Source organism: Emys orbicularis, chromosome 15, assembly GCF_028017835.1.
Source record: "Emys orbicularis isolate rEmyOrb1 chromosome 15, rEmyOrb1.hap1, whole genome shotgun sequence".
Classification (NCBI taxonomy): domain Eukaryota; kingdom Metazoa; phylum Chordata; order Testudines; family Emydidae; genus Emys; species Emys orbicularis.
Genome location: NC_088697.1, coordinates 27449672 through 27464933, shown reverse-complemented (window position 1 = coordinate 27464933; position 15262 = coordinate 27449672). Strand labels below are relative to the sequence as shown.

The following is a 15262-nucleotide window of genomic DNA, read 5'->3' as shown; positions in this document are numbered from 1 at the left end:
CCTCCCAGCTGCTCTTTCCGATCCTTCAAGTCTCTACGGCCTTCAGTGGGATCATACCGAGGCAGTGCTCTTGAGGAGGTACAGGTTCTGGTTGGTCACTTCTCTATGCAGGCAATGGAATTCCATAGGTGACTCTACACGGGGTGCCAAAAACCTTCCTCCGTTCATCAGGCAAATTGAATACTCCCCAGGCCTGCGCCCCACAGGCATCAAGCAGAACCCTGATGTAGAAACCTTTTTATCTTCCTTTTCCCCAGGCCACGCCAGGCTTGCGGGGGGCTCGTATGGGACGCAAAGTCAGCCCAGCCAGGGTTTGGAAAGTCACCACCCAACCCACAAGGCTTTGCCCTTCTTAGTAACTCAAACAGCTGCTCCCTTGATTTTTGCAGCTGATCAGATGAGTCAAGGGTCCATCCTTCAATTTTTAAATACCCACCCTTCACTCCAGGTATTTGCTGTTATTTTATAGCCGTTACCCCCAATGAATGCCAGCTCCCCATTACTGACCTAGGTTTTGTATTATAGCGGCCCAACCTACATCCTGAACTTTGAGCCCACCTCCCCTAAAACAACTTACCCTTCTCATCCCACACTTTTCTGGAAGGATCATTTTGCCCATCATTGACATGCAGCCTCCTCAGCAGTGGGATGTGGCAGCTGTTTAACAGCAGACAGCCACACCAAGCAACGTTTGTTATGGTAGGACAGTGCAGAAAATCCTGTGGCTTTTCCGTTGTCGTGACTCTGGTTTTGTTTTTAACAGGCAGTGGGACGTTCAGGGCTCCCTGGGCCGTCTTTAGAGCCCCATCTGGAGGTGCCACAGCACTTGCAAGTTGCAAAACACATGCCGTCTTCGGCCGTATCAGACGAACCCAGCGACCTGGAGGAGCTGGAGAAGTTTGCTAAGACTTTCAAGCAGAGGCGAATCAAACTGGGGTTCACCCAGGTGAGGGGCAAAAGGCAGTCTGATGATGAGTGGTTTAATAGTGAGATGCACAAGGTGGGGGGGGATTGAGTATGGATGTGGGCATGAAGAGGAGGGGCAGGGTTGGGTGCAGATGTGGGTATAGAAGGGAGGGCTTGATGCAGATGTGGGCATGGAGGGGAGTTGTACAGATGTGCACTTTATGGGAACACCACCTTGAAAGCACAGATGAACAATGGATGAACAAACCCCTCCTGAAGATACATTACCTGTAACCTCAAACCAAGCATAACAATTACTGTCCGCCTCTTTGGTGCGTACTGGGGTGTAGGAAGGATCTGGGAGTCTATCCCTAGTGGTGGAAGAGACTGGGTGCGGAAGCTGGTTTGTTGTTACAGTAGAAGTGACCTGGGAGTGAATTAACAACACGGTGGGGAGTTGTGAGTGGGTTTTCTCAGCGAATCCTTTCATTCTGGTTCCCCCGGCAGGGCGACGTGGGACTGGCCATGGGTAAGCTGTACGGCAACGATTTCAGCCAGACCACCATCTCCCGCTTCGAGGCTCTCAACCTTAGCTTTAAAAACATGTGCAAGCTCAAGCCCCTGCTGGAGAAGTGGCTGAGCGATGCAGGTAAGGCACAACGCCGTGCTTGAGTGAAGGCTGCCATCTTGGCCAACAAAGCGGGGATTGAACCAGGGACCTCCAGAGCTAAAAAGCACAAGCTGCTACAGCTCAAGCTCCCAGACTGGGGCAGTCACAGGCTCCTATCCTCTGGGAATTGGGCACTGAGGGGGACTTGTAACACGCACTCACCAATGGCATACACTTGCAGGGAGAAGGGCAGGGTCACAGACAATGTCATCAGGGCCAACTCCAGGGTTTTTGCCGCCCCAAGCGGCAAAAAAAAAAAAAAAAAAAGCCGCGATCACGATCTGCGGCGGCAATTCGGCGGGAGGTCCTTCGCTCCGAGCGGGAGTGAGGGACCGTCCGCCGAATTGCCGCTGAATAGCTGGACGTGCCGCCCCCTCCGGAGTGGCCGCCCCAAACACCTGCTTGCTAAGCTGGTGCCTGCAGCCGGCCCTGAATGTCATGAACCCATCGCCGGTTATCATGGTGTTGCAAGCTAAGCCACACAGACAGGGCATCCCATTATTCCAGCCACTTGCGAAGTAGTGTGCTCTTTTGATCAGCGTGTAGCCCTCAGACTCAAGAGATTTTCAGTTCTTTTCCTGGCTACTCTGCTGGGTAACCTTGGGCAAGTCCCTTTGCTACTTTCTGCCTCAGTTTCCCCATCTCTAAATGGGGGATATTGAGACTTACCTCCTTTATAAAGTGCCCTGAGATCTGCTGATGAACCATGATTATGACAGCTAGATATTTATTATCAAGAGACACCCTATTACCTGTAGCACTGCAGTCCTATGTTATGTATCCTTTATAGACTGCAAAGCCACTATGGGGCATTGTAGCCACATATACTTGAGCGACTGTGACATTCCATCCAGTGGTGACCTGGACACATTCAGCTGATTTTATTGCAACAGGGAATGTCTCAGCAACATGAGGCGAAACGCCCAACCCGATCCCCAGCTGTGTCAATCAGCATGGCGCCATTGAAGTCACTGAAGCGACACCGGTTTCCGACAGTTGAAAACTTAGTGCTCAAGGTGGCTGGTTGGGAAACGTCGCCAAAAAGGTGGAAAACAATATTTGGGGGAAACGTTCACTCCACCTTTTCTGACCAGCCTCAATCGAAGCTGGGATTTGGGGCTATTTTGGGCAACATTAAAAGTGTTACCGCTGGGGAAGGAGGGGTTCCGATACAGTATTCTGAGCCAGGATCTTTTACGTGTTTAGGGAGGGGTAGCGGTTCCCAGCCAGCTTTCAGGAGCAAAACTCAATGAATCATGAGTAAATCTTCACGATCATTGTGGCAAACCCCAAGCAGACCTAGCACCACGCGGAGTGATCTCTAGCTAGGTCCTTAAGACCGTCTGGCGTATGTTCAGTACATTTGCTGCCAACACTCAGGATTCTGGGATGGCCCTTTCGCAGACTTTAGTCATTTTTGCCTCAGGGGCATGGACAAACTCTTGGCATTTTCAGTTTCAAGGACAGCAGGTTGTCACAGGTGGTCAGCTTCAGAAAAAAACACCTCACAACGTGAACATATCTGCTGCCAAATCGTCTTGAATGCCTTTTTTCCCTCTTTTTCCCCAGAATCCACTCCTTTGGACTCCTCCGTGAGTACCCCTAATTCCTACCCTTCGGTGAGCGAGATGTTCGGGCGGAAGAGAAAGAAACGCACCAGCATCGAGACCAACATTCGTTCCACGCTGGAGAAGAGATTTCAAGATGTGAGGGGAAAATCTTAACACATGTTGTGAGCTCTATCTCCCAGCCCGAAATGCCTACTAGTTCTTGAGGCCTTGGCTACACCGGCGCTGTACAGAGCTGCAACTTGCTGCGCTCGGGGGTGTGAAAAAACACCCCCCAGAGCGCAGCGAGTGCAGCGCTGTAAAGCGCCAGTGTAATCAGTGCCTGCAGTGCTGCACGCTCCCTCGCAGCGCTGCAAGCTACTCCCCTAGGAGAGATGGAGTACATACAGCACTGCGAGAGCCGCGGCAGCGCTGTGAAGTCCCGAGTGTAGCCAAGGCCTAAGCTAAGAGACATTTTCTTTTTTCTTTCAGGATTTTTTTTCTTAGAAACTTTTCTTGGTGAAAACGGCAGGTTTGGGAACACCAAAATATTTCACGAATGCATGTCAATTTCAGCAGATCGTTTGGGTTTTTTTAAAAAAAAGAAAAAATATAAATGCTTCATTTGGACTTTTTTTTTTAAATGCCAAGTTTTCAATTTTTCGATCGGAAATGACTTTTTGTTTAGAAATTTCCTTTCATTTTACTTTAAAAATTTTCAAAATGTCAGATGCTCAACATCTAAAAGCAATGTTTCATTTCAGATTGAAAGAAATGTTTCGATTTCTTTGATTCGTCAAAAATTTCAAAAAAATTCAGTTTTGGTTTGACCCAAAATGATTTTTTTTTTCAATTTTTTAGAATTGCCAACAAACTAAAAAATCTAGTATTTATCAGCTAGGTAACTGCTTCAGGAAAGAGAGAAGAAGATTTTACTAGAGCTATTTGGAAAATGGTATTTTGTTCCACAGACAATTTTGAATTTTTGGCAAAAAAATCAAAATATTTTAATTTTGAAGTACTGCCACAGGGCATCATGGGAGTTGTAGTTTGGGTGCCTCAGCTCCCATCCTCCTTGATAGGCTGAGCTCCCTATCGGACTGCATCTCCCATGATGCACCATGGTAGTATGGCTGTCTTATGGTGCATCATGGGAGATGAAATTCCAGCTGGGGAGATCAGCCCATAGAGGACGATAGGAGCACAAGGCACTTGAACTGCAGTGCCCATGTGGCACCATGGTGACATTTTAGAATCAAAACTTCTCAATTTTAGAACATTCAGATTTTCAAAGAAAGATCAGAATTTGCTGCAGAAAGCAGACACTTCTTGCCAACAAACATATTCAGTTGAAAATGCCATTTTCCTCCAAAAAAACAATTTAGATGGAAAATTTTCAACGGGCTCCAGTTTTTACCCTCCTCCTGCCCTAAATCTGATTGTATCAAACTTATCCTCCTAGGGCTGGTGAAAGAACAATAGACAGCCTCTCTCAAATTATCAGGAACAGGCCCACTTTGGCCAACATGGAGTTTCCTGCTCTAGGGCTCCTTTAGAAAGGGGAAACTTTCTCAATATCCTAGTGTTAATCTGTTGTTTTCTTTATTATTTAGAGGCCCTATTGAGATTGGAGCCCCTTTTTGCTAGGTGCTGTCCAAACATATAGAGAGCATCTCTGCACCAAAGAGTTTAACCTTTGGGAGGGGGAGGGAAGAAAGGAGGTTTCATTATCCCCATTTTATAAATGCGGATCAGAGGGATTAAGTGACTTACCCAAGGTCACACAGAAAGTCTGAGGGAGATCTAGAGAGTAGAACCCAGATCTTTTGAGTCCCTGTTCAGTGCCTTCACCGCAAGACTATGCTTCCTAGCTTCTCCTTATGTGACAGCTTCTCCTTAAATACTGATCTGAGGCTCAGTGCTTTATATGCATAGAGGGTACACCTGTGCATCCTCACCGACTCCACTAGACGTTCACCAGTGTGACTCAAAACGTGGACCTTCCACCAGATCTCTACCCTTTCCCATAGAGAAACCCAAATCTTCTCTCCTCCCCAGTTAAAAGCCAAGTCCAGATTCCTCTTCTCTTGCCACTCAAACCGCAGGTGATCATACAGCCCACTGAGACTTTAAAATGAGTTCTACAGAGTTTTCTTTGTTCACGTAATGTCCTCTCTTACCAGAACCCCAAGCCCAGCTCGGAGGAGATCTCCATGATAGCAGAGCAGCTCTCCATGGAAAAGGAAGTGGTTCGGGTTTGGTTCTGTAACCGGCGCCAGAAGGAGAAGCGGATCAGCTGTCCAGTGCCATCCCCCATAAAATCACCCATCTACAACTCCAGACTGGTGAGACCTGGTGGACCAAGGGGGTACCGGTTACTTTCCATAAGGCAGCAAGCATAGCAGGGTACTAGGGAAACAAGTGGCTTGCAGGAAAAGGAGGCAGCAACAGATGATCTCGTACATTTGTATGGCATGGAAGCGTGCCTTGCCCCAAACTCTTTACAGATGAAACAGAAAGCGAGAGGGTTAGGTAATCAGAATGCCATTATCCAAATACTCCTGGGGCTAGTACCCTGACAACGAGTGGGCAAGACTTTTTTTCGTTTTAAGTTGCATCCAAAAATACGGCACTTTCAACAGCACCCTGGAGGTTCCTAGAGGGCATTGGCTCAGCACTGACTCAGTGGGCGGAGCACTATCTACTGAATCATCAGCTTCACTTCCTGCAGTGCAGTTCCCTCTAGCTGGGCTTTGGTTACTGCTGACTCAGTGGGACGAGCACTGTTGATGGAATTAACACCATCTGATTCCCCAGCCCCTCCAGGGGAAAGGTGTGGAGATGTTGCTGTGCAGGGGATGGATTGAGCTGGTATTCAGCATGCCAGGCTGCACTTGTCTGATGGTCTCATCCCTCTCCGTAGAACGTAATTGTTGATGCTCTTTTTTAAAATAAAGACCAGATCACCAGCTGGTGTAAATCAGTAAAGTGCTAGGCTGACTTACACCAGTTAAAAATCTGGCCCTATGTTTCTAGCCTTTACAGTTGCAAAGAAAAGTTTTCAAATGCTAATGGAGGCTGAGTTTTCAACAATATTTCTGAGAGTTGAGAACTGCCTCCATTCATCTCAGTGGGCTGTTAACTCTGAAGCCTACTGATGATGGTTTACATCTCAATGGACATTGGAGAAGAAACACTGAATTGCTCTGGAACAGTGGGTGGAGTACAAGTCCACCAGTCTATCCCTTTTCCCCTCCTGCCATGGGATTAGGTGGTGGCGGCTGAAGAATTTATAGGGATGGGAGAATGGAAGGGGCCACCTAGAAGCATGACACAAGGTATTAGAAAATGAGGATGTGTTAGAGCATGGCCCTGAGGAAGTCGTGCTAACTAACATGATGTTAAATGTGACTTTGCAGTCAATTTAAACAGCCAAGTCCTGTTCAAGGCGCCCGCTGGTACTGGGTAAACCCAGCTAGGAAACATAGGGCTAACCATGACCGGCTCACAGGATGTTAAACAAAGCTAGTCCCTGCCTACGTGACACTGCCCACGAAGTCGTGTTCAACATCATGTTAGTTAACACAGCTGCTCCAGGACTTGTTCTCATCCAATCAGGAAGTGAAGCCTTCAGCCACAAATGACGACCCAGGTTAGAGTGATGTTTCTCCCCTTTGGCCCCAGTTCAGCAAAGCATTTAAGCATGTGCTTAACTTCAGTGGCACTTGAGCATGTATGTAAGTGCGCTGCTGGGTCAGGGCATCTGAGACCAGAAGGCAGCATCCATCGCTGCAGCTTCTTTCGCCCCTCGCCAAGCCTGGCAGTGCAGCATTATAACCGCTCCCAGCCTGACGTGCAGACAGGGCTCTCTGCTTTTCGGAGTGCATGGCAGTGCCAGGGGGAGGTGGCACAATCCTATGTAGCCTCGCTACAGAGCACGAGCTGCTCTCGAGTATGGGGGGCACTGCATATAAAAGACACTCCCTGTTTCTTTGCCCACCTCAGTAGCTGCGGGCTTTGACTTGGCACACAGAGGTTTCCTATTAAGGCAGGTCTGTAGCTTGTCGACAGTCTAATAGGCCTGGCTACAGTATCAGGTGAATCCTGCTGCAGAAGTGTCTGCACTCATTCAGTGCCTTAGCTTTGACGGTATTAGTGGCCTCTTTTATTCACTGTCCATGAATGTTTTCATGTGTGAATTTTTGTTGGAAAGGGCGATCGTGTAAAGAGAGAGCATCACAAATATTCGTTCAATAGTGTATTTGTAATCTGCTGGTGAGTGGGTGTTGTGGATAACAGCCAAATACTGCTGCCAGTTAATGAGCTGAGCTCAAGTGGCAGGAGTCTGTTCTGCGGTGCTGAAGGTTGCTGGGGATTCATATGGGGGCAGGGCGGTCATTATGTATTCACAAGGGATAGTCTCATCTTGAAATCTCAGTGGGTTTGGGAGTCATCCAGTCAGGGAGCAGCAAAATACCATGTGACTTTTGGCCATCAGTTGCACAGCAGGACAAGCTACTTGCAAGCAAGAAATATTCAAAGCAATAGTTTTTGTGAGTAGATTTGCCATGAACTTGTTGGCTGAAGTATGATCACATGAGCTATTCACTGATCATGCCAAACAATTTGTTATATTTGTTTGATTAAATTTATACAAATAAAAACAACAGGCGTAGATCGCCCCTCCCTCCCAGAAACTAACAACAGCCACAAAAATCTTAATTGGCAGCTAGCCCCAGACCAGGCAATAAAACTCAGCCCCCTGAAAAGAAAAAAATTCAGTGAAGTCGTTAAGAACGAGGCCACGATTTTCAAAAGTGACTAGTGATTAAAGATGCCTCTGATTTTGCGTCCAACTTGAGACACCTGGAAGGGCCCTGATTTTCAAAGGATGTGCTCAGTGCTTTTGAAAATCTTGGTCTAGGTTTGTAAACCTCCAAGTCTCTTCACAGATAATTAACAGAATTTGAAAATAAGGGCACGTCTCCAAAATGTAGTTGCTCTAACTTACGTCTGCGTACAATTGCCGCAGTAATTACATCACTTGTGTGTGTCTCCACTTTGCTCCTTGTGTCAGCAGCGCGCATCTTCACCTGGAGCGCTTGCACCGATTTCATTGTCAATTTGGGGCATTGTGGGATGGCTTCTGAAAGCCAGCAACAGTCAATGTAAGCAATGCAGCGTCTACATTGACGCTGCATTGACCTAACTACATCGACTCTATGCCTCTCGTGGAGGTGAAGTTATAAAGTTGGTGTAGCGGGCAAGTTATGTAGGTGGGAGCGAAATTTTAGTGTAGACACTTCCTTAGTTAGGTTGACGTAAGCTCCCTTTTGTCAGCCTAACTGTAGTGTAGACCAGACTTAAGCCCCATGTTGAGATCCTCAGCAGTGCTTCTAGTCCCTCGGCACTGGGGTGAATTTTGCCCAAACAGAAAAATGGGACTAGCTTTGCCAGTCAGAGGCGGGGAGCAAAGCTGGTCAAAAACCATGAAAAAATGTTGGCAATTTTTACCTGAAAATGTTTTTCATTGGAAGATATTTTTGATGAAAAAATTCTCCACTGAGCTGTGGAGCCAGTCAGAGAATGCCCCCCCCCCCCCAAAAAAAACCCCACACAAGTGTTTTCAAAAACTTGTGCACATTGGTTTTTGTTTGAAAATAAACAAGCAAACCTCCCAATTCCAAAGCTTATAACACCCTCATGCTTCAGAGCATAAGCCAATTTTTAAATATTAGGGATTGGGGGGGGGAAATTCCTGGACAGATTATCCCATAACTGCAGGGTTTCGTGCACCTTCCTCAAAGGCATCTGGTGCTGGCCACTATAGGAGACAGTCTAGATGCCCCCCTGGTCTGATTTGTTATGGCTGGGAGTGGGAATCCTAGAACAGGGGCAGTGTGTGTAGATTCTGCGAAACGCAGCGGCTTAGTAGATAGGGGTCTCTTGTCATCCTTTGGTGAAGGAGGCTGCCCTCTGCCTGTCTTTCCCTTAGATTAGAGGTTCCCAAACTGTGGTTGGCGAAGGGTCCCAAGATCTTGCTGGAGATCGATAGCGAGCTGCCTGGTTATATGGTGCTGGTTCTCTTCCTGGTTTCCAGCTGAGACAAACAGAAGCAGTTGGAGGGGGGGATGAAACAAAGAGCAGAGGGGACTGTGGGCCTGCTTCTCTTCTCCCTTATGCGGGTGTGACTCCGGGGTAACTCCAGGGAAGCCAACGGAGCTATGTCGCTGTGAATAACACCGGTGTTACACCAATGTAAATGACGGAGACTCAGGCCCGGAGCTCGTAGCCTTTTGGAAAAGACCAGAACATCTATTGCGGGAAAGGCGACTTAAAATACGTAAACGTTTCCCAAACATAACGTGTCCATGCAAGCAACCGTTCTAGTACCACCGCAACATTGTGTGAGTGGGGAGCCACCCCGTGGGACGGCTAATGGGAGAGGAGATGTCCGTCAGACCACCTCTCTTCCGAGATCGGCTCCGCACTGTGAAAAAGCTTGAGAGCCCCAGCCCTGGAGTGAGCCCGTGTTTGTGTGTGTTTGGGACGAAGGGATTGGCGTCTACACGTGCACAGTCCAGTATGCTGCCCAGGGGGATGGTGCGCCTCTCTCGCAATACTAATGTGGGAATCTGAACTGTATCTGGATAAGAAATCTGTGTGGGTGTGTGCACAGTAGACTAAGGGATTCCTGTGGGAATGGGAGGTGAGTCCGTGATGGTGTGTACTACTAAGGGAATGGCACTCCGGGATCTATGTTCTTATTAAAAACTGTGTGTCACTAATTCACTGCTGGCTTCTGTTCCCTTCCAGGTCTCTACCTCAGGCTCCCTGGGCCCCCTCTCAGTCAATCCGATCCACGGCACCATGCCTGGGACAGGTAAGCCTGGCTCAAGGATTGATGCCTCTCTCCCAGGGCCGGCTCCAGGATTTTTGCCGCCCCAAGCAGCAAAAAGGAAAAAAGTGGAAAAAACAAAAAAAAAGCCGCGATCGTGATCTGCTCTACCGCCGCCGCTTCAGTCTTCGGCGGCAATTCGGCGGCGGGTCCTTCACTCCCAGAGGGAGTGAGGGACCCGCCGCCGAATTGCGCAGAAGAGCGGGACATGCCGCCCCTCTCCATTGGCCACCCCAAGCACCTGCTTGCTGGGCTGGTGCCTGGAGCCGGCCCTGCTCTCTCCTTTCCTTCACTGATAGCAAATTCCCTCTTGCTCCGCCGCCGATCAGTACTTAGACCTTATATTTGATCCAAAGGCTGCTTGCATTTCAACATTTGCAGCCCATCCTAGATGGGCTCCTGGACTGACTGTAATTAGCTGCCTGACATGACCAGTTCAGCAGCGAGGGGTGCAGATGGTAGAATCCGCATCTTCACTCTGGCCAAGTAGAGGAAATTCCCCCGGGGCGGAATGTTTCCTGTCGTCTCGCAGGCAAACGCTGATATCTAGGGATGGAAGAGACCAGAGCAAAACCCTGGATCCAAACACTCCTGAACTTTGAGAGGAGCTGGCTCCGGATCGAGCTATTTCTCGTCTGATTCTTAGATTGTCAGCTCTTTGGAGCAGGGACTGTGTCTGTGCAGCGCCTAGCGCAGAGCGGTCCTGTTCCGTGACTAGGGCTCCTAGGCATGATGATGATAATTATAATAGGGGCTCAAGTGTCTCTGTGCTAATGTGAAGGGCTTTGGAACAAGACTCAACTCCCCAGCCTGGGATTTATTTAGCTTTTTAAACTCCTTCACCTGCTCTCACCCAATCTCTCCCCCTTCCTTCTGCTGTCTTCCTTCCTTCCTTCCTTCCATTCTATCCCCAAAAGCAACTGCCTCCCTCCCACCCGCCTTGCCACTGCCTCCAAGTTCTGGCAGAGGGTTTGGGGCTGGGAACACGCTCCACGGGGTGTGTCCTTGGAGGAAGATTCTGGCGTCTCTTCAGCAGAGACCTGGCAGATCTCTCACTGGAGGAACCATGTGCTCCAGTCGCTGTGCTTTGCTGCAGGGAGGATGCCCCCTGACCTCTTGTGTAGGGGTGTCTAGCTTGTCAGACCAGGGCACGGTTAACATGCATTCGCTATTGCAGCAAGCCAAGGAATAAGGAGAGCAGTGGGACAGATGCGCCTGCTCCCCAGTAGGAAAGAAGAGGTGAGCCTCATTCTTGTCTCTCTTCTCGTGCAGTAACATCGTCATGTTCCCCTGGGAACACCAGCAGGCCCTCATCCCCCAGTACAGGGCTCCATGCCAGCAGCCCCAGCGCATCCCAGAGCAACTCCAAAGCCACAATGAACTCGTCCAACTTCAATCCTTCTGGGTAAGGTAATGGGGAGCACCTGGCACTAATGCCCAGGGCATGGGGGAGCAAACAGGACCCTCGAGAAGAACATTCAGGGCTCGCTGCATACTGTAGTGATGGGCTTTAGAAAAACCAAGTTAGATGGGGTCATTCCATTGTGGTGGTTTCATGCTCACTCTGAGAGTCCATGGAGAATGGCTGTTTTCTGCTTCCAGACTTATAGAAAAGGCCACATTTCTTTGAAATCTCCTGCTAGCAAAAATTCAGCATGTGACCAGGTAGAGGGGGCTGGGATGCTTTCCTCCTGTATGTGGTAGGCACAGTGGGGGAAAGGGGAGAGGAAGAGGAGATTTATTTTGCTGTTGCTCCTACTTAGACCCTCTCCTCCGCATCCAAGCTGCCCTCCCGGGGACTGACCCGCTGTGTCCACCCACAGATAAAGCCCTGGGGATACATTTCCTTTGTCTGTTCTGTCCCCAGCAGATTCCCCATGCTTTGGGGCGAAGCCCTTCTATCTGTTTCTCATCATGCCCCGCTACTAAGTTCAGTGCTGCTGCTGGTGTCCCTCTCCTCCCCGGGTCACTGCTGCTCCTGCTCCCAACCAGCATTGCTCATGACAGCGGCGACAAGTTAGCAGAAGGCAAACCCAGAGCGTGTTGGGTGTTGCAGCAGCTGCTGTACCTCCTGAATCCTGGAGGAACTTGTTCTGATCCTGTACACCTGCGACGAGGCAGGATCTGGTCTTACGTTGCCCCTGTGACTCCGCGTGCGTGAAATCTGAGCATGGCGGATGCTTCTTGGCCATTCAGAGAAGACTGGCTTGGTTATAGTGCAACCCACCCTGAGTTTTGCTGTGAACCCCCTGTTGGGTTTAGAGGATCGGTTGCTGGCTAAGTAGAGCTACAGATGAAATAATGATGGGCTCCCGTTTCAGGGGAAAGGAAAATAACGGTGCATTTGTGTTTGTTGTTTCCTTTGTTTTTCAGATCTTGGTACCGATGGAATCAACCCACTTACCTCCATTGAGGCTATTGCTCCATCATGCACAAAGGGAGCCCTGACTTCTAGCCATGGACCAAAGTTTGGAGCGACGGTGCCTTCAAAGTGCAGCAGAAGGAAGGTCTTGCTTATGGGAGCCCAGCACAGCTGAACTGTTTAGAGACTCAAGCTGTAACTGAGCCTCCCAGGAGATTCTCAACTCCAGCAGTGAAATTTAACACCCTTCTAGGTGTTAACCAAAACAATCCCTCACTTAGCCATAGCAGCACCAAACACTGTCCAACGCGTGCGGATCTCCGCGATGCTCTGTATTGTCTGGCACTAGCTAATCTGGATGGATTTCCATATCTCACTCCTCCTTCTCCTAGCTCATTTCAGAGCTTCCCATGAGAAGGGTCTGCAGTGCCGTATCTGACCCCACACCCTTCCGTCCACACCCACATCCCAGAAACCCCTGAACTGAACCCAGGTTACCACGGTCATTTCACCAAAGGCCTGCATCTAGATGTGAGCTTTGGTATCCTATCGACTTCCCAGGTTAATGTCATTGTGCTTTATTCCCTACTCAACCTACTCAATGGTTTGCCCCTTTCCTAAAGCTCTTTTCTTGCATTCTTTAAATGTTTAGAGTCAGGTGCCTCTTTACCTTTTTGTTTTCCTTTTAAAAAAAAATGCACCTTATTTGTAAAGACACTGCTCCGGTCATCGCTCAGCTCCAATCCTCGCCCCACTGCTGTCACTCTTAGACATCATGGGTGAAATTCTGGCTCCTTTGAAGCCAACAGGAGTTTTGCCCCAGGATTTCGCCTCGTGTTTATTTTGCTTCCCTCTTATTTATCCATTGGGCTTCATCAGCTACCAAACAACAAGACCTGCCTAAGTTTGTATCTGTGTGTGTACGTGCCGAGCATTTTTGCTGAATTATTAACATGTAAATAGCTTTCCCATTCTTTGTGGTATGTTCTTCCATTCCTGGGAGGACAGTTTGTATAACTCAGGTGTGAATTTTGAGGATTTTATTTTTCTGTGTGTGTATTGTTTAATTTCATTAAAAACCAAAGTATAGAAAATGTAACAAATTTCACAGAGTATCAACAGGGAAATCATGCTTATTTCACAGCTCATCTATCTGAAAGGAGCAGATATTTCATTTTGTAGAGTAGAATTAAGACATGAAATACATTACAAAGTCATGAGCAAGATCCTCAGCTGGTGTCAATTGTCATAATTCCAATGATTTCAGTAGAGCTCCAGTGATGTACACCAGCTGAAGCTCTGGTTCATAAAGTGTAAATAGACATTCTGGTTTGCAATGTTAATTCTATTTCTTTTTCTGATGTCTGATGGTTATTTTTAGGCAAACACTAGCTACATTTTTAGGAGTAAAAATCCTGTTTCATTAGTGGTTTGAACAATTGTTTTCCTTGATTCAATGTTGTTTTTAAAAGCTCCCCAAAAGGCTCTACATTCTGGGGTTGTACCCTACAATGAATTAATGGATCTTTAGGGTTTCTCAATCGCTTCCACACATAGAACTCAATCCTGCAAACGTTGTATATTTCAGCTGTGTATATTTTATAGCACCTTATTCTGTAATTTTCTGGTTCATTGTTTTTTTTTTTTTTTCCTGAAACCAGAAACTCTAATAATAACTACAGCTGACTGAAAAATGGTTTCATTCAAACTTTTCTGTGAATGGTTTCATTTTTTTTTTTTTTCAACAAAATATTTTGAAGTAAAAAGGGGATAAAGAGTGGAGAGTTTTTTTCCCCTCCAATGAAATTTTTTTCCCAAAAAATTGAAAAATGTCTATTTGTAATTTTTTAACAAAAAAAAAAAATCAAATAAAATGAAAAAAAATTTTTTTTTGCAAAATTGTTCATTTTGGTCAAAAAGGCATCTTCTGTCAGGGGAAAAAAAGTTTCACTAGAAAATTTTCAACCAGCTCCAATAATAAGAATAATTAATAAAAGTCCAGATCTCATCCATTAACTTGAATGGAGCTACATTTATTTATACCAGATGGGGATATGGCCCCAAATCTTTGGGTCTGATTCTCCAGTACCTTCTAACTATATGACTCCATTAATTTCAGTGACCTATATACAACTGGTAAAAAGGCAGAAGAGAAATCCGGGTCAATATGTCCAGAAAACTTTCTACTTATGGCCCCTTGCATAATATGGCTAGAATTTTCTTAGTGGCTCTTGCTAGCGGAGTCCTTGTATAGTTTCCCTTGCCAGTATGGAAAGAGATTTTTTTCTCCCAGAACTGTACTAGACAAATGGAGCTATAAGAGACAAAGGGGACATTTATTTAACCACTGGATTCTCTAGGGAAAAACAAACTCTACCCTGGTCAAGGAAACCGCACTCTAACTATGCTCTAACAATTGCATTTAAACCCTGCTGTGGCCTGCATGGCTCAACCTCAGAGGATTATCCTGCAAATACTCCCTACCCTTACTGCTGTCAATTGTCCCATTAGCTTCAATGGGATTTCTCGCAATAGCGTGCTCTATGCCTAAACATAAGGCCCCAACTGTGCACAACAGAACACCTGTGTGGAAACACATTACCTTCACTAGGTGCAGCAGTCACCAAGCCCTCCTTGATAGTGCAGGATTGGTGCATAAGTGTTTATGGGTTTAAGACTATAATGTGGACAAAAAGTACTGGTAAAGGTGACACCTAACAATTTAAAATCCTACAGAATTCTACAGGTCACACTGTTGTCAACTACTGTATTTTGAGGCCATAACTAAAATACCACAGTATATTTTTATACAGGGAACTTGGTTCTATGACTGATAAAAATGAGCCCTCTGGTTTGCACATGGGACTCTGTTAAAGAGA

General features: G+C 47.1%; 1 protein-coding gene across 1 annotated transcript in view; it reads left to right on the top strand.

Annotated features, from left to right (window-relative positions):
* Positions 1-12434, top strand: part of POU2F3 (POU class 2 homeobox 3) — a 59020-nt gene extending 46586 nt beyond the window's left edge. Inside the window, exons 8-14 of the mRNA XM_065417187.1 lie at positions 764-946; positions 1414-1555; positions 3146-3282; positions 5307-5468; positions 9940-10006; positions 11294-11426; positions 12395-12434. Coding sequence (XP_065273259.1) covers positions 764-946; positions 1414-1555; positions 3146-3282; positions 5307-5468; positions 9940-10006; positions 11294-11426; positions 12395-12434 — 864 coding nt within the window. The remainder of the gene's footprint in view (positions 1-763; positions 947-1413; positions 1556-3145; positions 3283-5306; positions 5469-9939; positions 10007-11293; positions 11427-12394) is intronic.
* Positions 12435-15262: the final 2828 nt, after the last annotated feature.